Source organism: Corythoichthys intestinalis, chromosome 6 (genome assembly GCF_030265065.1).
Source record: "Corythoichthys intestinalis isolate RoL2023-P3 chromosome 6, ASM3026506v1, whole genome shotgun sequence".
Classification (NCBI taxonomy): Eukaryota; Metazoa; Chordata; class Actinopteri; order Syngnathiformes; family Syngnathidae; genus Corythoichthys; species Corythoichthys intestinalis.
Genome location: NC_080400.1, coordinates 49,966,208 through 49,985,939, shown reverse-complemented (window position 1 = coordinate 49,985,939; position 19,732 = coordinate 49,966,208). Strand labels below are relative to the sequence as shown.

Here is a 19,732-nt window from a genome sequence, read left to right as displayed (position 1 = left end):
GTTGGGAAGAAATACTCGATCAACTCAAACCCCGCCTAGTTCAAGCCCGCCCACAGAGTTTGAGGAGCCAATGACAGATAAAATTATTTCATGCGGCCACACGGGGAACAAGAGTGCAAGAATGAAATAAATAAAAAGTGAAATAAATAAATAAATGTTGAAATAAATAAATAAAAGTATAAATAAATAAATCTTGAAATAAATAAATAAAAATTGAATTAAATAATATTAAATAATGAAATTTAAAAAATTAAAAACTGAAATAAAAATGGAAATAAATGTTGAAATAAATAAATATAAATTGCAATAAATAACTAAACATCTAAATAAATGTCCAAATAAATAAAAAAATCTAAATAAATAAATAGAAATTGAAATAAATAAATAGAAATTGAAATAAAAAAAATTGAAATAAATAAATATTAATTGAAATAAATGAATATAAATTGAAATAAATAAATAAAAATTGAAATATTGAAATAAATAAACCAATATTGAGATACAAGCATTTTAATGACAACTTTTAATTATTTATTAATTATTTATTATATATTTATTATACTTATTATTTATTTGTGTATTTATTTAGTGAATTTTTGCACTCTTGGTCCTCCATATGCGCACCCCAAGTTTACTTGTAAAATCTCGGGAAAATTATTGTACCCATTTATAACGCGCACCCTAATTTTAGCACCAATAAATAGATGAATACAAGAAAACAGAGCTTGTGTACAGATACAGAAATGTCATTTTACTGACTGGTGAAACACAGCACAAGCATAGCACATTGGTAGTTCAAAACATTACCATAAACTGACAATATTTAAGATAATAATATTAGTTGACAACTTCTCCAACTTCTCCAACTTACCAGAATCTAGGAGAAAACAAAGCAGATGTGACATTTCTATTAAAGGCTGCTGTATAACTTGCTTGTTTCATCATGATGAATAAATGTTTCTTCCATGGATTGATACGGTAAAATGAAAGCGAGAACGTAAGTCGGAAATCTGGGAGAGCTCGTCGCTGTCGACACGACAGTAACAAGAGGAACTATTGTTATTTGGGTTTGAGTTTCCCAAGGGACAGATATAGTTGACAGACACAGGAAGTCTGTGTTGTTACGTTTGTTATGGTCGGAGTTGCGGAGCTGCAATAAACGTTGACTCAAATGAGTTCAAGAAACTAAATTCTGTGCTTTATGAAGAGTGAAAAGAGCAGAATTTAACACAGACGAAATCATTCGGCCGATCAGAGTGAAGTATTACTAAACCAAATGGTGACGTCACGTACCGTAATGGTCGTCAACGGATCGCCGCATACGTTTCTTCAACACAATGTGGCCGTGTCAATTAAAAAAAAAAAAACGTTATATATCTGTTTCTGTCTCCATCCATGTACCTGTTTATAATGCGCACCATGATTTTACAAGTTGATTTTGGGGAAAAAAAGTGCACGTTATGTTCGGGAAATTACGGTATGTGTTCATGCACATCTGTGTGGTTCTGCATGTACGTGTGTCTCTGTGTTTTTGTCTTTCTAAAATTGTCCGATGCTGTATTGATTATTTTAGATCCTTGAGACCATCATGGACGTCATGCGAGCCCTACAAGAGCTGTGCACAAACCCCCAATCCCAAGATAAAGGTGTGCCTGCCGCACCAATGGCGGTCCTCCATTTTACTGACTTTCTCTTTTGCTCTCAGGTCCCAACTATGTGGATTACACATGCCGCTACACAGTCCCCACCCTGCTTGGCGTGGCGCGTGCTTTCGGTCGCTACAGCAACACCGACGAGCCGTTGCTCTCAAAACTGTTCCCGCGGCCGGCGGCGCCACCCCTGACAGCGGCAGACGACAGCGATGCCGCGCGAAGACGCTCCTTTAATGACTTCCGCTCCATCCTGCCCAGCTCCTTCCTCACCGTGTGCCCTGGGGACACCTTGAGGCGCAAGGGTTCGTCTGTGTCTTCTGTCTCGCAGCAGGTACATACGGTGTTTGAAGAAAAAAAAAACAGCGTCTCGTCCCAAAATAGACATTTGTATTTCAAGGCATCAAACTCTGTGCTTGTGTCCAGTAGCGGAAGTTCTGACGTATTGATTCTGCTGTTTTGGTGAACTCTTATTTTGTCTAGAGACATGTACATACACATGTGCATACACACACTCACACACAACCTCCCCCCTCCAGTCCGCCACCGCCTTTTTCTTGCTATCACTGATCCCCCCCACCCCCTCCTCCCCCTTCTCCTTTTTTTTTCGTACAAAAAATCCCTGCGCGTGACCTGTGCGTCGTGTCATACCCATGCTATGTTGTATGATATATGTGTGTCTACTTATAACTTGCTCTGTAATTTCTGAAGAAGAGAGAGAAGTGGCTGCACAGAACAAAGTCTGCAGCGGCCCAATGCTCACTCATCGAACGAAATTTCGTTGCATCTGTTGTCATCTTGTGAGAGCTGTTGTCAAGGACAAAAAATACTCTGAATCTGAATCTGACAGATAGATACTAGACATGGCAGAAAAAGCTTTAAAAAAATACCCTTTCTTGATGTTTCCTGAGCTTTGAGACAGACAAATCACACCTCTCCCTGCAAGCTAAACGATATAATGATGCTCTTTTTTGTGGAACTATAATTCATGAGCAAGATTAAACTATCTACATCCTTGCCAAAACTATTAAAGCCTCATTAATGGCCATGAAAATTTGTGGCTTTCTCGTACCACAATGATAAACACTGTAAATGTATTCATGCTTGGGACTTGGTAAATACAGTGCCTTGCAAAAGTATTCGGCCCCCTTGAACCTTGCAACCTTTCGCCACATTTCAGGCTTCAAACATAAAGATATAAAATTTTAATTTTTTGTCAAGAATCAACAACAAGTGGGACACAATCGTGAAGTGGAACAAAATTTATTGGATAATATAAACTTTTTTAACAAATAAAAAACTGAAAAGTGGGGCGTGCAATATTATTCGGCCCCCTTGCGTTAATACTTTGTAGCGCCACCTTTTGCTCCAATTACAGCTGCAAGTCGCTTGGGGTATGTTTCTATCAGTTTTGCACATCGAGAGGCTGACATTCTTGCCCATTCTTCCTTGCAAAACAGCTCGAGCTCAGTGAGGTTGGATGGAGAGTGTTTGTGAACAGCAGTCTTCAGCTCTTTCCACAGATTCTCGATTGGATTCAGGTCTGGACTTTGACTTGGCCATTCTAACACCTGGATACGTTTATTTTTTAACCATTCCATTGTAGATTTGGCTTTATGTTTTGGATCATTGTCCTGTTGGAAGATAAATCTCCGTCCCAGTCTCAGGTCTTGTGCAGATACCAACAGGTTTTCTTCCAGAATGTTCCTGTATTTGGCTGCATCCATCTTCCCGTCAATTTTAACCATCTTCCCTGTCCCTGCTGAAGAAAAGCAGGCCCAAACCATAATGCTGCCACCACCATGTTTGACAGTGGGGATAGTGTGTTCAGGGTGATGAGCTGTGTTGCTTTTACGCCAAACATTTGCATTGTGGCCAAAAAGTTCAATTTTGGTTTCATCTGACCAGAGCACCTTCTTCCACATGTTTGGTGTGTCTCCCAGGTGGCTTGTGGCAAACTTTGAACGAGACTTTTTATGGATATCTTTGAGAAATGGCTTTCTTCTTGCCACTCTTCCATAAAGGCCAGATTTGTGCAGTGTACGACTGTTTGTGTCCTATGGACAGACGCTCCCACCTCAGCTGTAGATCTCTGCAGTTCATCCAGAGTGATCATGGACCTCTTGGCTGCATCTCTGATCAGTTTTCTCCTTGTTTGAGAAGAAAGTTTGGAAGGACGGCCGGGTCTTGGTAGATTTGCAGTGGTCTGATGCTCCTTCCATTTCAATATGATGGCTTGCACAGTGCTCCTTGAGATGTTTAAAGCTTGGGAAATCTTTTTGTATCCAAATCCGGCTTTAAACTTCTCCACAACAGTATCTCGGACCTGCCTGGTGTGTTCCTTGGTTTTCATAATGCTCTCTGCACTTTGAACAGAACCCTGAGACTATCACAGAGCGGATGCATTTATACGGAGACTTGATTACACACATTTGGATTCTATTTATCATCATCGGTCATTTAGGACAACATTGGATCATTCAGAGATCCTCACTGAACTTCTGGAGTGAGTTTGCTGCACTGAAAGTAAAGGGGCCGAATAATATTGCACGCCCCACTTTTCAGTTTTTTATTTGTTAAAAAAGTTTAAATTATCCAATAAATGTTGTTCCACTTCACGATTGTGTCCCACTTGTTGTTGATTCTTGACAAAAAAATTAAATTTCATATCTTTATGTTTGAAGCCTGAAATGTGGCGAAAGGTTGCAAGATTCAAGGGGGCCGAATACTTTTGCAAGGCACTGTAGACTTGCCAGAGTCACCGCTCTTCACCACATGTCCGCAGCTTCTTTTTGCAGTCATGTTGCACTTAGCGTGGGTCACCTTTCACACCTGGCTGTCGCTGGTATGAAAAGGAATTTATTCAATCATTTGTCATCAGGCCAGTCCCGAGAGAACAGGGCTGACCCCGTGCTCCCCAGCTGACCCTTCAACACCATACTTTGAAGGTGAGTGTAGCTGTTTTAACTACGTGCACATAACACTGTAAATTACCAAAAATTGAAAAATTCCTCCCAGGCTCGTACCTTCCCGACGGCAGCTCGGTGGACCCCAATTACTACTTCTCCACCATCAGCTCCAGCTTCTCCGTCTCTCCTCTCTTCACCGGCAGCAGCTGTGGAGAATTCCACATCCCTCTGGACACTCTCAAACAGCTTCTACACATGGTCAGTACGCACCATGGGCAAATATGCACACGCACATCTTATTGACTTCATGTTGTCTTTAACAGGTTGAAGAAATGGTTTCAGAGTCATTTTTAAAGTCGCTGGATGAAACTTTGGCAGAGCTGTCAGAGGTAAGACTGCTGTCCCGGTTTATTTTGCGTGAACTGTTAAACTATTCATGCAGAGGGCAGGGTTGGATGGAGGCAACTGATTCGCTGTGGCGACCCCCGTAGGGAAAAGCCGAAAGGAAAAGAAGATTGCAGTGAAATCTACCATGGATAGTTTAAACAGACGCTGCACAGAGGCATGTCGCTGCGCAGCCGGGTGGCTTCTTAGGGTCCTGGATCAGTGATTATTTTATTATTATTATTATTTATTATTTTATATCCTAACACTCCTCACACATGCTTGTACAATAAGCGTTAGGCATGATGGGTGCGTCACTTCATCTGCCTCTCTTCTTACCCTGATACGCACATCACTCTGGAACAGGGTAAATCATGACTCATCAGACCACATGACCTTCTTCTGTTGCTCCAGAGTCCTTTTTTCCTGGTTAGCCTCACTGATTAGTGGTTTTCTTCAGGCTACACAGCTATTCAGTCCCAATCCGTTGAGTTTCCTTCGTACTGTGCGTGTGAATTGGTCAGGTCTACGTTTAGCAACAGTGCATGTTCAAAGAATGAGCTCATCCAACTACCTGAATATACTGAATGGCCAGGTTATTCCATCAAAGGATTTTTTTTCTTCCCTGATGGCACGGGCATGCTCCAAGATCCCAATACCAGGATTCGTCAGACTCAAATTGTGAAAGACTGATTCAGGAAGCGTGAGAAATCATTTTTACACATGATTGTCCACCACATAGTCCAGACCTTGACCCAACGGAGAATCGTTGGGATGTGCTAGAGATGGCTTTGCACAGTGATCTGACTCTACCACCATCAATTCAAGATCTTGGTGAAAAGTTAATGCAACCCTGGATGGAAATTAATCTTTTGACATTGCAGAAGCTATCGAAACAATCCTACAGGGAATGTGTGTTTTAATGAAAGCTAAAGGCGGTCCAACAAAATATTAGAGTGTATGACCTTATTTTTGGTAGCAATTGTTCTCTTGGGCCGGGCAATTTAGTACCTTAATATAAAGAACACGAAAATTTAATAGGACTTTATAGAAAATCACAAATAATAGGCAGATAAGCACAAGCAGTGGCTTTTTCAGCAAATCATTTTATTTAGGTTCTTAAGAACTAATGACACCTGCCATGGAGAGAGATTTGTGTGTTTGAATAAATACAATAAATCTATTGCTTTTCTTCCAAGTTGAATCCTGGCCTACATGTGCACTACAAAAGCTTCAGTGATCCACTATATGTCGCCATATTCAAAATGCTCAGAGACACTCTCTACAACTTAAAAGGTAAGAGGTAACGCTCTTCTGCCGTTCTTCTGCACCTCACCCACTTCCCCTGCCATTCACCTACTCCCAATCCTCTGTGTAAAGACCTCCAGACGGACTTTGTAAAAGAGGTTCACGACTTTGTGCTGGAGCAATTCAGCAGCAGCCAGTCAGAGCTGCAGAGGATCCTGCACGATGTGGAGTACCTGCAGAGTGAGCTGAGCCCACTCAAGCTGCGCTGCCAGGCTAACGCCGCCTGCGTGGACCTCATGGTTTGGGCCGTCACTGAGGAACAGGGTAAGAGTCATAGTCAACAGCAGAGTAAATGCAACACAACTTAATTTTTATTTTCCGTTTGCAGGAGCTGAGAATCTTTGTAGCAAGCTGTCAGAAAAGCTGCAATCCAAGACATCCAGTAAAGTCATAATTGCCCACATGCCTCTCCTTATCTGCTGCCTGCAGGTAACACCTGGTAGCCAAATTCCCACTGTGGAAGTCCTTTGTTGTGTTAAAAATCATTCCCTACCTTATACATACAGTATAAAGTATTGGCACCCCTGCAATTCTGTCAGATAATGCTCAGTTTCTCCCAGAAAATGATTGCAATTACAAATGCTTTAGTAGTAATATCTTCATTTATTTTGCTTGCAATGAAAAAAAAAACACAAAACGAATGCAAAGCCCATTTCACTGTGGCAAACCTCCCTGGATGTGGACGGGAAAAAATTGACAAGAGATTTCAGTGAAAGATTGTGCGGATGGTGGATAAAGAACCTCGACTATCATAATTCAAGCTGTCCTGCAGTCAGGACAGGAAGACCCCACGTCTGACCCAGAGACATAAAAAAGCCAGGCTGGAGTTTGCCCAAACTTACCCGAGAAAGCCAAAAACGTTTTGGAAGAATATTCATTGGTCAGATGAGACAAAAGTAGAGCTTCTTGGGAATAGCCATCAACATAGAGTTTACAGGGAAAAAAACGAGGCCTTCAAAGAACACTGTCCCAACAGTCAAACATGGTGGAGGTTTCCGGATGTTTTTGCTTGGCTGCCTCTGGCACTGGACTGCTTTACCGTGTGCATGGCATTATGAAGTCTGAAGACTACCAACAAATTTTGCAGCATAATGTAGGGCCCAGTGTGAGAAAGCTAGGTCTCCCTCAGAGGTCATAGGCGTTCCAGCAGGACAATGACCAAAAACACACTTCAAAAAGCACTAGAACATGGTTTGGGAGAAAACACTGGAGACTTCTAAAGTGGCCAGCAATGAGTCCAGACCTGAATCCCATAGAACACCTGTGGAGAGATCTGAAAATGGCAGTTTGGAGAAAGCACCCTTTAAATCTCAAAAACCTGGATCAGTTGGCCAAAGAAGAATGGTCTAAAATTACAGCAAAGCATTGTAGGAATCTCATTGATGGATACCGGAAGTGGTTGTTCAGTTATTTTGTCGAAAGGTTGTGCTATCAATTATTTGGCTGATGGTGCCAATACTTTTGTCCTGCCCATTTTTGGAGTTTTGTGTAAAATGATAATGATTTAATTTTATTTTTTCATTCTCTTTTGTGTTTTTTTTTCATTGCAGCAAAATAAATGGAAATATTACTACCAAAGCATTTGTAATTGTCATCATTTTCTGGGAGAACTTGAGCATTATCTGACAGAATTCCAGGGGTGCCAATACTTTTGGCCAGCACTGTATATTCAAAATGCATCTTGAAAATTAGTAAACACTCAATTGTCACTCCGGCTTGTATCCCAACTCTAAATAACTTGCTGAAAAACAAAAGACAAAAATAAAAACATTTACTCAGTAGGCAATCTGAATGTTAAAAATTGTAATTCGATATTTTCTGCGTCCTATGGTATACTGGGGGGCGGGATTCGATAGGCTTCAGCTTCTCCCGTCTTCCCTTTTCTTTTCGGGTTGAATTAATTGTAAACTCATATAAATGCTGTATATTTGTTTGGATTTGTCATGCCTAAGGGGGAAAAAAAAGAAAGAAGAAGAGGAACATGCGTCATAATTTACCCAGGGCCAATGTTAATGTTTATTTAGAAATGCTTTTGATGAGGGTTGTTGTGTAAAAACATTACATGCATGCGAGCTTTGTGTTTTTGTCTTGCTAGGGCTTGGGACGCCTGTGTGAGCGTTTCCCAGTGGTGGCCCACTCCGTTACCACGTCGCTGCGGGACTTCCTGGTGGTGCCCTCTCCGGTCCTGGTCAAGCTGTACAAGTACCATAGCCAGTGCACTCCTGGTAAACAACTTTTCACACTGTGCTGCTATTATTCCTGCTCGTTACTAAAAATTGACACGTCACTTAACTTTTGAAGGAGGTGGTGAAATTAAGATCCACGTGACCAATGAACACTCCCAGTCCACCCTTAGCACCAACCCAGGAAGCAAAAAGAGTCAGCCCTCCATGTACGAACAGCTGAGAGACATTTCCATTGATAATATCTGCAGGTGAAGTCCCATTCACATGTATATTGGAACTTCTAGTAGTGGCAACCCACGGGGTATGCAGACTCATATTTGGCCCATGCCTTTGGTCTTTTCCTCCTAAGGTGTCTGAAGGCGGGCCTGACCATGGACAATGTCATTGTGGAAGCCTTCCTGGCTAGTTTGTCCAATCGTCTTTATATATCCCAGGAAAATGACAAGTTAGTAAAGATCATTTTCTCGTTTTTTGGTGAAGAATCTAAACTCATGGTCCTTCTCCCGTGACGGCAGGGATGCTCACTTAATCCCAGACCACACCATCCGGGCTCTGGGCCACATCGCTGTGGCCCTGCGGGATACTCCTCGTGTGATGGAACCCATCCTGCAGATCCTGCAGCAGAAATTCTGCCAACCGCCGTCACAGCTCGATGTACTCATCATTGACCAGCTGGGCTGCATGGTCATCACGGGCAATGCAAGTGTCGCCACTCCAAGGCCCCAGTGCTGCTTCCAAAGAGCTAATGCGCTAAAGTGGCCAATTTGTTCTGTCTATGCAGCAATACATATACCAGGAAGTATGGAATTTGTTCCAGCAGATTAGTGTGAAGGCAAGCTCTATGATCTACTCCACCAAGGATTACAAGGACCATGGGTACAGGTTGGTCTCAAACTTCAATTCAAATCTATTTATCAGGTAACAAATTAATAGTATATTGTCAAACAATAATGCGAAAGCAAAATGGGTACAAGATGCTCTTGTATTATTTTATCCACGTGGGCTCGCCAACTTCCCATTCTGCATGAAGTATTCGTCACGGTGATCTGTGTCTTAACCTGGTGAGTGATATGCATAAGCATATGAGAATGTAGTGGGCTGTTTTTAGGTCAGTAAAATCTTCCAGTCTCTATTTTTGTGCTCTGGTCAAGGCACAAAATTATTACGATTTAATTAAGAATTATTACTTTGTAGCCATTTGACGTAATCTCTGTGTTGTTGTTAGGTTTGTTCGTTGTATTTTCATTTGCGTTTAAAGGTGAACTAAGCACTTTGATGCCATTGGTCAAAACATGGAATTCTGATTGATGTTGAATTTCTTGAATACCATACTGATAGTATCTTTCAATTTCCTTCAGCTCAGTGGGGCTTTCATTTGTCCAACATTGTCGAGTGCTGTCATGTAGGCGGGATTAAACCATATTGTATATACCAAATCTGGAAACTTAATTTACTATGTATCTGCTATACCCTTCCCCGGCCGGCCGGGGTGGAGTGGGGTGGGGACTGGGTGGTGTATGCAATGGGGTTGGTGGTGCGCACCCTCTTGCCATCCCTGAAGGCCGGTTGATGGGTGCGCTGGTGGACTGGGGGACCACCTTGGATCCTGTGGGGGTGATGGCTCCTTTGCTGGGCTACGGGAGGAGGGATGGGCTGAGCTGAATCTGCAATGAAAAATATTACTATGGGAGGATGATGTGATAGTTTGAACTAGGACTACAGCTATCAATTATTTAAGAAATCAATTAATCTATGAATGAGTGTTTTCCGAAATTTCCGGGTTCGCGGTCAGTCAGCAACCAGCACACTCAATGGACGATGTTTATTGATTAGAAAATGTAGAATAAATGAGATTTATTGATTACAATCCCACAAGAGCAGGCAACAAGTATCAAAACAAGAACAAGTGGTAACGATGACGTTAGATTTAGTTTGTCAATCCCAGAATCCCCGCGTTACCGTTACAGCACAACAAACTGTTCCTTAACAATGAAAATCGCTTAACGTTGACAAATGAGCAGGGAGCCAAACGCTCCGACAATGCGGCGAAGGAGCAAAGCCAAGCGACCCGTACGTAATCCTCTGGCAGACTTCCGTGGAGTTGGGGGAATCTCCCGACTCTTATAGGTACGACTGATGCGGGGACATGGGTGGCCACTCCCTGCCCCCACGAAAACGCACCACCCGAACTCGTGAGACTCCCCCCAGCAAGGGTATGAGATTACCCCCCAGTTGAGGCTCCCAGCGGTTCAAGTAGAATTTTTATTTAAGTTCTCTCGTGAGATTCCCTCCTAACTATGGGACTCAAGCACGTACTATGGTGCAAAACAAGTCATCTCGTGAGATTCCCTCGTAACTATGGGACTCAAGCGCGTACTATGGTGCAAAACAAGTCATCTCGTGAGATTCCCTCCTAACTATGGGACTCAAGCGCATACTATGGTGCAAAACAAGTTATCTCATGAGATTCCCTACTAACTATGGGACCAAAGGTGAAAAACAATAGAAGTTGGTACAATCTAGGTCACAGAAGCAATCATACATCACAAAGGCATAATGTGCTAATGTTAAGGCATCACATAATATTTTCCCCCATCAATGAGTTAATTTAGTTTAGTTTAGTTTAGTTTAGTTTAGTTTAGTTTAGTTTAGGAACATTTCATGTGTTGCAGAATAAATTTGAGGAGATGTAAAACAAAGGCTTGCTAAGATTGCACTTTCAAAAAGAAGTATAAACGTGAATACAAAATAATATTCCCCAGCGTGTTTTCAAACTATTTAGAATTTCACTTACATTTAACGAGCAGTAAATGTATTTAAAAATAAATTAAAATATCTGACTTTAGCCTCAAACTTTATGAAAAAATTAATAAATGAGCATCCAGGTACAACAAAAGAACAATTGGCTAACTTGAATAGCAGAGGTCCGCTAGCTAAAATGCTATCAAATGCAAACATTTTTTTTAGAATGTTTTAACAAATCGTTCACATATTCCCACAAAAAACAGCTAAATATATCTAACTAATGCATAAACAATCTTATTAGCTCAAACAAATAACTCCAAATTTATGTTGGTCTTAATGGAGCAGCAGGATCCAGCCATGTATCCACCCAAATAAGTAAAACTAAATGCAAACACTTTCAGAACAAACCATTAATATGCTACTCTAATAAAACGAATCCCCGAAGCAGAAAAATTGGATTCGAAGCTTAATTCTTATCCAATTACTCGAGTATATCAATTGTTGCAGCACTAGTTTTGAACCCAAAACGGTCATTTTGTTCATGATATGATAGTTTGAACCCAAAGCAGGGTCATTTTATTCACACCATTATACCATCAACTCCTTTCATTGATGTAACATTGGTGCGTTATTGTATGTACATGGGAGATGCATGGTGTGGATGCGGGTTGAGCTTCATTTGGAAGTACTTCGTGGTTTCCTTAGTTTGTTTTACTTGTGTGTTCGTCCTGATATATGTGGTATATTGTATCATAAACTTGATTACTATTGATGTGACACTTCGTTATTCTTCGCATCACACCTTATCAGAGGGGTCTATACCTATAAAGAATTTGGGCATTTAAGCATTTATTCAGAAGAATTTTCGCCAGAAAAGCTCTGTTTACGCCAGGCGGCCGCTAGCCTCATTCGCTAACAGAGTAGCATTGTACTTCGACAATATACGTAAAACAAATGCTAACTACACGGTTTCTTTGCTTTTAACCAAGAATCGAGACTATTTTACGTCCATATCTATGAAGAATTCGGGGATTTAAGCATTTATTCACAAGAATTTTCGCCAGAAAAGCTCTGTTTACGCCATGCGACCACTAGCCTCATTCGGTAAAGGTATATAGCGTATAATGATTATAAAGGGCTGTTTTATGATGTCCCTGGTGACTCCTATCTCATGTGTGCAGACACTGCTCTCTGGCCGTCATCAATGCTCTGGGCAACATTGCGGCCAACCTTCAGGCAGAGCAGATGGTGGACGAGTTGCTGGTCAACCTGCTGGAGCTCTTTGTCCAGCTGGGCCTGGAGGGCAAGAGGGCCAGTGAACGGGCAGCGGACAAAGGCCCGGCTCTTAAGGTCCTGTTTGATTTGACTGTGTCTCAAGACGCTATTTTATTGTTGTTATTAAGTTCTGAACAAACATAATCATGACCTGTACAAATGAATTGTAATGTTATCGATAGTTACAGTTAGTAGTATTGATGGCGCCCGATATGGCTATTTTTGGAGTATCAGACCTTATCGGATTTGTTCACAAGATCAGAGCTGATCCAGTAGTGTTTTAGGTACCATCATTGTTTTCAGCTGCTGTAAATCAATCTAGTCGGTAAAAATATGTCCACTGAGTGAGACTGCTGCTGTTTTGAAAATAATGATAGTAACAGGGCATCATGTAATACTCTTAAGGAGGTACCAGCAGAGCTCGATTTATTACAAAAAGAATTATTTTTTGCATTATTTTTACTGGTCTAAAAAGATAGGTACTGGATAGTTTTTTTGCATTATTTTTACTGGTCTAAAAACATAGGTACTGGATCGGTCTCGGTCAAACAGATATTGTAAAATCGTATGGGAAGTCGGACAAAATCAGTATCGGGACATACCTAGTTAGTAGTAAGCTTTTCATTAACATTTTAATCTGCACTTTTCTCTGCAGGCATCGAGTAGTGCTGGCAACTTGGGCGTTCTTATCCCTGTCATCGCAGTGGTAAGATGTTTAGTTCTTATTAGTTGATATCTTGCAAGTGATAAATGTTATATTATCTTTACGGTGTTATTTAGAACCGAGGCACCTGGAAGGGCACCGTAAAAACCTATTTCTGTGTTTATATTAATCTTATTGATAAATGATGCACATGTTTATGTTGGTGTGAACATTTGCAGCTAGTACTGTACGATATAGGAAAAACCACCTCTCACGACACGGCCTATTTATATTACGATATCGATATGCCACGATATAGTACATTTTAAATTATTTGGTGAAAATTTATTACAAGAATTATGACATACAGTGGTACCTCTACATACGAAGTTAATTCGTTCCAGGACCTTGTTTGTATGTCGAAGTGGTCGTATGTCGAGCAGGATTTTCCCATTAGAATACATTATAATTCCATTAATTCCTTCCATAGCCCAAAAACCTACACTAAATTCTTAATAAATAGTGCTGTTACTATTGCAAATATCAATTACAAAGAGCAAAACAGATTATGATATGATTATGAATACAAATCATAATAATAATAATATAACAATAATAATACCTGTAATAATGTAACGAATCTGGGTCTAATGTGGGGGACTTTTTTTTGCTGTACCTGAACGTACCGCCTGGATAATGTGACATTGAGCAAGAGAGCGCGGTTCTATTTTACTTTCTGTTTTGATGCTAGCGTCAAAAGAGGCGGCGTGTTGTGTTGCACAAGTTGATGGAATAAATTATTAGAAACCTGGCGAAGCTGGCGATTTCTTTGGGGATGTTTCCACAATAAGAATTGTCACCTTAACACTAGAAATCCCAGAGAATTCTGGTACTCCTACTAGTCCCAAACAATGGCCGATATGGCCTCTCCCTCGGAAAACCCAGAGGTGGCAAAAATGACCCAAGTGCTTTTGAATTGGCAAGTTGTTGTCGGACAAACGACAGCCCTTCATCTGGAAATGCAACCGCTAGACATACTGTACATTAACTTCAGACACAATGACCACAATCCATACTCCATGCTCCTGATTTAGTCCTTCTAAACTATAGACACAATCCCTGCTTTACACTCAAATTGCAGTTCTAAAACCATTTTTTTTTTCTTCTTAAAAACAATGTACACATTTAGGCCATTCTTTCTGCCGTTATGTGTGGAGTATAGGAGAAGTGAATTAAAAAATGTGTAAAAAGTGTCAAACTTCATAAATAAATGTAATAAATAAATGTAGCTTGACTTGAACTGACACAAACTATCACAAGAGTCAAGGATGAGAGGCCAAATCGGCCATTGTGAGGGAATATTGAGAGTGTTTGTCTTGGGAAAGGCCAAGTCGGCCTCTGCTGGGTTTTCTAGTGTTAACTTATAAAGACTGGCGAACGGAGGAGGACCGTCAGCCGACATCGACATTCTACGGCCCTATTGTCGACCCAGTTCATGGATGCACACACCGTGCTTATACTTTGCTATCATTTACATCTTCATTTCAATGGTAAGCGTTACCTTTTCTTTTTTTTTTCCACCTGCACTAACCTTTTTGGATCCAGTGTTGATTTCTCTCACAAGAAAATAAGCCGTGTGTGTTATGTTCAATAAAACGCTCGGAAACTGACTGTGTGCTCACTGCTGTTTATTGTAAGTCGCCGTCTTCCTAACGCAGCACTCTTCCCGCAAAAACACACTTTTCGGCCGTGACGTCACGCCGTCGTAACATTACCCTGTGGCTGTGGTTACATGCCACATTCACCCCCCCCTTTTTTCAAAGTGCAAAAACATTCAAACATATTAACAGAACACGACATTAAGGCCGGAACGTGGCCAACCTATCTGGGTAAACAGGGTAGACTACCTGTTTACCCGCATAGCCAAGTGGTTTATTCTGCCACATAACAGGCTATGCGCTAACCTAAACGTGAGTGAAGGACATAGTCTCTGAGATACGGGGGCTTACGCCGAGCCCGAACAGGGCGGGGCCTCGGTCCGAGGGCGTCACCCGGCGCCTCGGGTTCGGGTGGAATTCCCGGCGCTACTGGAGGGAAATCCCAGTCCCCCGCAGTGTGGCGAGGATCAGCCGCGGCGGCCAGTTCTTGTGCTGATGGCGGGTTGACGCGCCTAAGGCGGCTGGCATGCCAACGGGAGCCGTCAGCCAGGCGGAACGTAGCTGGGCCCAACTGTGCTAATATCTGTTGGGGTGAGGACCAGAAAGACAGTAGCTTGTGGGACCGATGGGGCCGGCGGATACGGACCCAGTCCGACACCTTCAGTGTGTGTCCTCTCACCCGACGTGCCATGTCGTAGCGGTGCTTCATACGGCGTTGATTCTCTGCCACCTTGTCGCCGACAGAGGTTCCTGCTGCTGGAGGGCCTGGAGAATCTCTCTTGGGAGGACGCAGTCGATCCATGGGAAGTTGGAGTTCCCGTCCTAGCATCAGGAAGGCTGGGGAGCTACCTGTGGTGGCATGTGGCGTAGCTCTGTAGTGCAGTACTGTGTTCTGCAGTGCCGTGCTGAATGGGAGACCTTCGGCCAGATGCGCTCGCAGGCCGTTCTTGAGGGTCTGGTTAAACCTCTCTACCCCACCATTGGCCTGCGGGTGGTACAGGGCCGTCCTGATGTGTTTAATTCCTTTCTCCCCCGTGAAGGCAGCGAAGTCAGCTGAGATGAACTGGGGCCCGTTGTCGGTGGTAACGGCGTCAGGAACACCCCAGCGTGCAAACAGGGAGGAAAGAAAGTCAGTGATTTGCTGTGTGGTTACAGAACTCACCGGGAGGACCTCCGGCCACTTGGAGTGGAGGTCGTAGGCCACCAACAGGAACCGCTGGTGATGAGGAGTGCCATGGAACTCCCCACAGATGTCCACCTGGATGTGGGACCACGGCGTCGCAGGCCATTGGAGGGGCTGCAAAGGCGGCGTAGGGGGCGGGCCCGTCTTACCGCTGATAAGGCAGGCGGTGCAGTCCTTCACCATCGTTTCAATATCTCTATCTATGCCTGGCCACCAAACCAGGCTCCTGCAGCGCTGCTTCACCCTCACGATGCCCAGGTGACCGTCGTGTGCCATGTTCAGGATGCGTTGTCGTAGGGAGCTGGGGATCACCGTGCACAGCCCCCGGGCGACGCAGTCATCGTTCCAGCAGGAAAGGTCGTCTCTGACCCGGTGGAAGGGCGCCAGCTCCTCTGGCACCTTTGCAGGCCAGCCCTCTCGGATAAATGTGCGGAGCTGTACGAGCACAGGGTCCTGTGCGGAGGCCGCCTGGAGCTCCTGCAGGGAGACAGTTGTTTGGAGGGGCTCGTGCAGCATGAGGATTAGCTCTGACTCCGAGCCGTCCGGGGCGATGTCAGGCGGTGAGCTGGGCGTGGCCCTGGAGAGCAGATCAGCCACAACATTATCTCTACCGGGCGTGAACACCGTCGTGAAGTTGTAGGCTTGTAGTCTCTCCGACCACCGGTACAGGCGCAGCGGTTTGTGTCCCGACCCTGTCGTGGCCAGGAGGGCTGTGAGTGCTTGATGGTCGGTCCGGAGTGTGAAGTGCCGCCCGTAAAGGTACATGTGCCACCGCTCGCACGCCCAGACGCAGGCTAGCGCTTCCCTCTCCCCTACAGAATACCTCTGCTCCGTGGGAGTCAGGGATCGTGAGGCAAACGCCACGGGACGTTCGGTCCCCCCGTGCAGCTGGGACAGGACTGCCCCTATCGCCGTGTTGGACGCGTCACAGGTCACCAGCGTAGGGCTCCGGAGGTCGAAGTGCGCGAGTACTGGAGGGGAGGTGAGCTGCGTCTTCAGCAGGCGGACTGCTGCGGAGCACGTGGGTGTCCAGGACCAGGGAGCATCCTGCTTGAGGAGGGCGCGTAGCGGTGCCGTGGTCTCAGAGTAGTGTGGAAGGAAACGCAGGTAGAACGCAGTCATGCCCAGGAATGAGGACAACTGTGCAGGGCAGGAGGGCTCAGGCAGACTCAGGATGGCTTCCACGTTTGAGTGGAGTGGGCTGAGGCCGTCGGCGGTCAGGCGAAACCCCACAAACTCGATGACAGGCGCGGAGAAGATGCATTTCTCCCCGTTCAACGTGAGGTTGTGGCGGGTGAGCACCTCAAGCACCCTGGAGAGGCGGTCGTCGTGTGAAGCTGCTGTCGCACCGTGCACCACTATGTCATCCAGGTACACGACAACGCCAGGTATGCCGGCAAAGATGGTGGTCATGATTTTTTGGAAGCAGCTGGGGGCGGAGCTAAGACCAAAAGGCATGCGGGTGTACCTGAAAACGCCCATGTGCGACACAAAAGCGGTGAGGTTGCGGCTTTCTGGATGCAGCGGAACCTGCAGGTAACCCTGGCGGAGGTCAAGCTTGGAGAAGACTGAGGAGCCGTGAAACTTGGCGGAGAGCTCTTCTGAAGTGGGCAGAGGATATTTATCAGGGATTACGGCTTTGTTCACCTGCCTGAGGTCGATGCAGGGGCGCAAGCCACCCGTCTTCTTACGTGCCACCACCAGGTTGGAGATCCATGGTGAAGCGTCCACCCGTTCAATGACGCCAGCGTCCAGAAGTTTCTGCAGCTCGGCTGAAACATCATCACGTAGAGCGAGGGGCAGACGGCGGAGAGGCTGGATGACTGGGGTCACCTCTGGGTTCAGGAGTGGCTGGTGGTTGAAGGCAGTGAGGCAGCCCAGCCCAGTGAACAGCGAAGGCCAGCGGTGCAACCAGGGTGTGGCGACGGTTAGAATGGTGGCACCCAGGTTGTCTGTAATGGAGAAGCCTAGAGCACAGAACAGGTCGAAACCGAGGAGGTTGGCGCCCTTGCGGGACACCTGGAAGGTGAAAGCCGGGAGGGTCCGAGCGCCATAGCGCACCGAAAAAGTTGCAGTGCCAACCATGTCGATCTTGGTGTGTCCATAACCAAATAGGTCCTCTGTACCTGGTTTAACAGCCATTCGAGGGAAGAGTCGCCGGACTGTGGACTCATTTAGGAGCGACTTGGAGGCTGCGGTGTCCAGCAGCAGCGACAGGCACACGCCGTCCAGCTCGACTGTGCACCACTTGAACGGCCTGGTGATGGCGCCCACCGAGTGGATTGTGGTGGAGCCAGATGCGTTGGGTGGACGGGGCCCGGGGTTCGCAGGTGCAGGAGCAGAGCGGCAGACTCTAGAAAAGTGGTTCATCTTACCACAACGTTGGCATCTTTGACCAAGTGCCGGGCACGTGGGCGCACGTGTGCGGTGTGACGAGGAGCCGCAGTTTCCACAATGTTGTCCTGTCGTGGCGCCCCGACGTCCCGCGACATTAACCTCCAGCTCGTAGAGAGGGGCGGCGGTGTCGGGGAGTGGGGCCGCGAGAGCAACCGTATGAGAAGGAGAAAGATGTGGGGCGAGGTGGGGAAGGGCTGGAGCCGGGCCCGAGGCGGCTAGCTGGGACGCTAGCAGGGCCGCTGACTCAAGTTGGAAGGCCATTTCCACGGCTCTAGACAGCGACGTGTCGTCTGGCGATAAAAACAGCTTCTCCCGCAGTTTAGGGTCCGTCGTGTGTTCGGCTAGCTGGTCTCTAATCATCTCGTCCTCCAAATCTCCGAACCTGCAGACGCTGGCCAGGCCCCGGAGGTCGGCGACGTAATGGTGGACCGACTCACCGGGCCGCTGGCGACGCTGTCGGAAAATAATCCGCCGCACCATGACGCTCTGTGGAGCAGCGAAGTGGCCGGAGAGCAGCGCAATACAGTCCGTAAATGTCGTGGCCGGTCCGAGGGTCCGAAAGATGCGTTGGCCCTCGCCGCCCAGGCTATGGATAAGCATTGCCCGCCTCCGCGCATCGCTAGCGCCGGCTAGCCCGATGGCTTCAATAAAAATCTCGAAGGACTCCAACCAGCGGGGCCACGGGATTGGCGGCTCGCCAGGCAGGGCGAGGAACGGAGGAAGAGGAGAGAGTGGAAGCTCCATCTTCGTCGCCAATGTTATGTTCAATAAAACGCTCGGAAACTGACTGTGTGCTCACTGCTGTTTATTGTAAGTCGCCGTCTTCCTAACGCAGCACTCTTCCCGCAAAAACACACTTTTCGGCCGTGACGTCACGCCGTCGTAACATTACCCTGTGGCTGTGGTTACATGCCACAGTGTGTCCGTCTTCCGACAAAACAAAGCAACTGCGGCGCTGTCAAATATCGTCGTATTTCGAGCATGTCGTCGGATGTAGAAACAAATGGCGAGTCAAATTTCACGTCGGATGTCAAAAAGATAGTGTGTCGAAGCGATCGTATGTTGAGGTACAATTATTATTGTATTTCCCCCAAGTCCCTTTATTTTTGAATTGACATTTACCTGCCAAAAACATTGAGTGGTGCTGCAACATAAAACTATCCAGTGTAAACGGATGCGGCACAGTGGCATACATATTTTTTGCTCAATAATATGTAACTATTCAAGATATCTAATTATTCACAAATATTTGTTAATTGTTTTCATTAATACTTAATGTCAACATAATATCATTATACATTTACTAATAGTATTATTGGAATTAATGGTGTCGTTTGTCTTCTCTCTGTTATATTTTCCACTATGTTGGAATGGACCATTTCAAGCCCATTTTTA

The 19,732-nt window shown here is 45.1% G+C and overlaps 2 protein-coding genes across 4 annotated transcripts in view; one reads left to right on the top strand and one right to left on the bottom strand.

Moving 5' to 3' along the window:
• The window catches only part of LOC130917358 (phosphatidylinositol 4-kinase alpha-like), an 85,656-nt gene that overhangs the window by 10,788 nt on the left and 55,136 nt on the right, over nt 1–19,732 (top strand). For both annotated transcript variants that reach the window (XM_057838679.1, XM_057838678.1), the window contains exons 5-19: nt 1,574–1,646; nt 1,706–1,983; nt 4,531–4,597; nt 4,668–4,816; nt 4,882–4,947; nt 6,142–6,238; nt 6,323–6,514; nt 6,579–6,679; nt 8,346–8,475; nt 8,552–8,684; nt 8,786–8,881; nt 8,952–9,135; nt 9,218–9,318; nt 12,363–12,531; nt 13,112–13,162. In XM_057838679.1, coding sequence (XP_057694662.1) covers nt 1,574–1,646; nt 1,706–1,983; nt 4,531–4,597; nt 4,668–4,816; nt 4,882–4,947; nt 6,142–6,238; nt 6,323–6,514; nt 6,579–6,679; nt 8,346–8,475; nt 8,552–8,684; nt 8,786–8,881; nt 8,952–9,135; nt 9,218–9,318; nt 12,363–12,531; nt 13,112–13,162 — 1,887 coding nt within the window. The remainder of the gene's footprint in view (nt 1–1,573; nt 1,647–1,705; nt 1,984–4,530; nt 4,598–4,667; nt 4,817–4,881; nt 4,948–6,141; nt 6,239–6,322; nt 6,515–6,578; nt 6,680–8,345; nt 8,476–8,551; nt 8,685–8,785; nt 8,882–8,951; nt 9,136–9,217; nt 9,319–12,362; nt 12,532–13,111; nt 13,163–19,732) is intronic.
• LOC130917359 (uncharacterized protein K02A2.6-like) lies at nt 14,780–19,186 on the bottom strand. Of its 2 annotated transcripts, none has more exons than XM_057838681.1 (2): nt 15,437–19,186; nt 14,780–15,340 (listed from the first exon to the last, which is right to left on the bottom strand). In XM_057838681.1, the coding sequence occupies exons 1-2, from the start codon at nt 19,079–19,081 to the stop codon at nt 15,059–15,061; spliced, it is 3,927 nt and encodes a 1,308-aa protein (XP_057694664.1). In that variant the 5' UTR covers nt 19,082–19,186; the 3' UTR covers nt 14,780–15,058. The 2 variants fall into 2 exon arrangements, with proteins under 2 accessions (XP_057694664.1, XP_057694663.1); XM_057838680.1 differs by having other exon boundaries at nt 14,780–17,541; nt 17,632–19,186.

Bases quoted from the DNA above. Each gene is read 5' to 3' on its own strand.
- LOC130917359 (XM_057838680.1), bottom strand. From the start codon at position 19,081: ATGGAGCTTCCACTCTCTCCTCTTCCTCCGTTCCTCGCCCTGCCTGGC. The intron at 17,542-17,631 runs GTAAGAAGACGG...TGCCCACTTCAG, and splicing joins CTCCAACCTGGTGGTGGCAC to AAGAGCTCTCCGCCAAGTTT.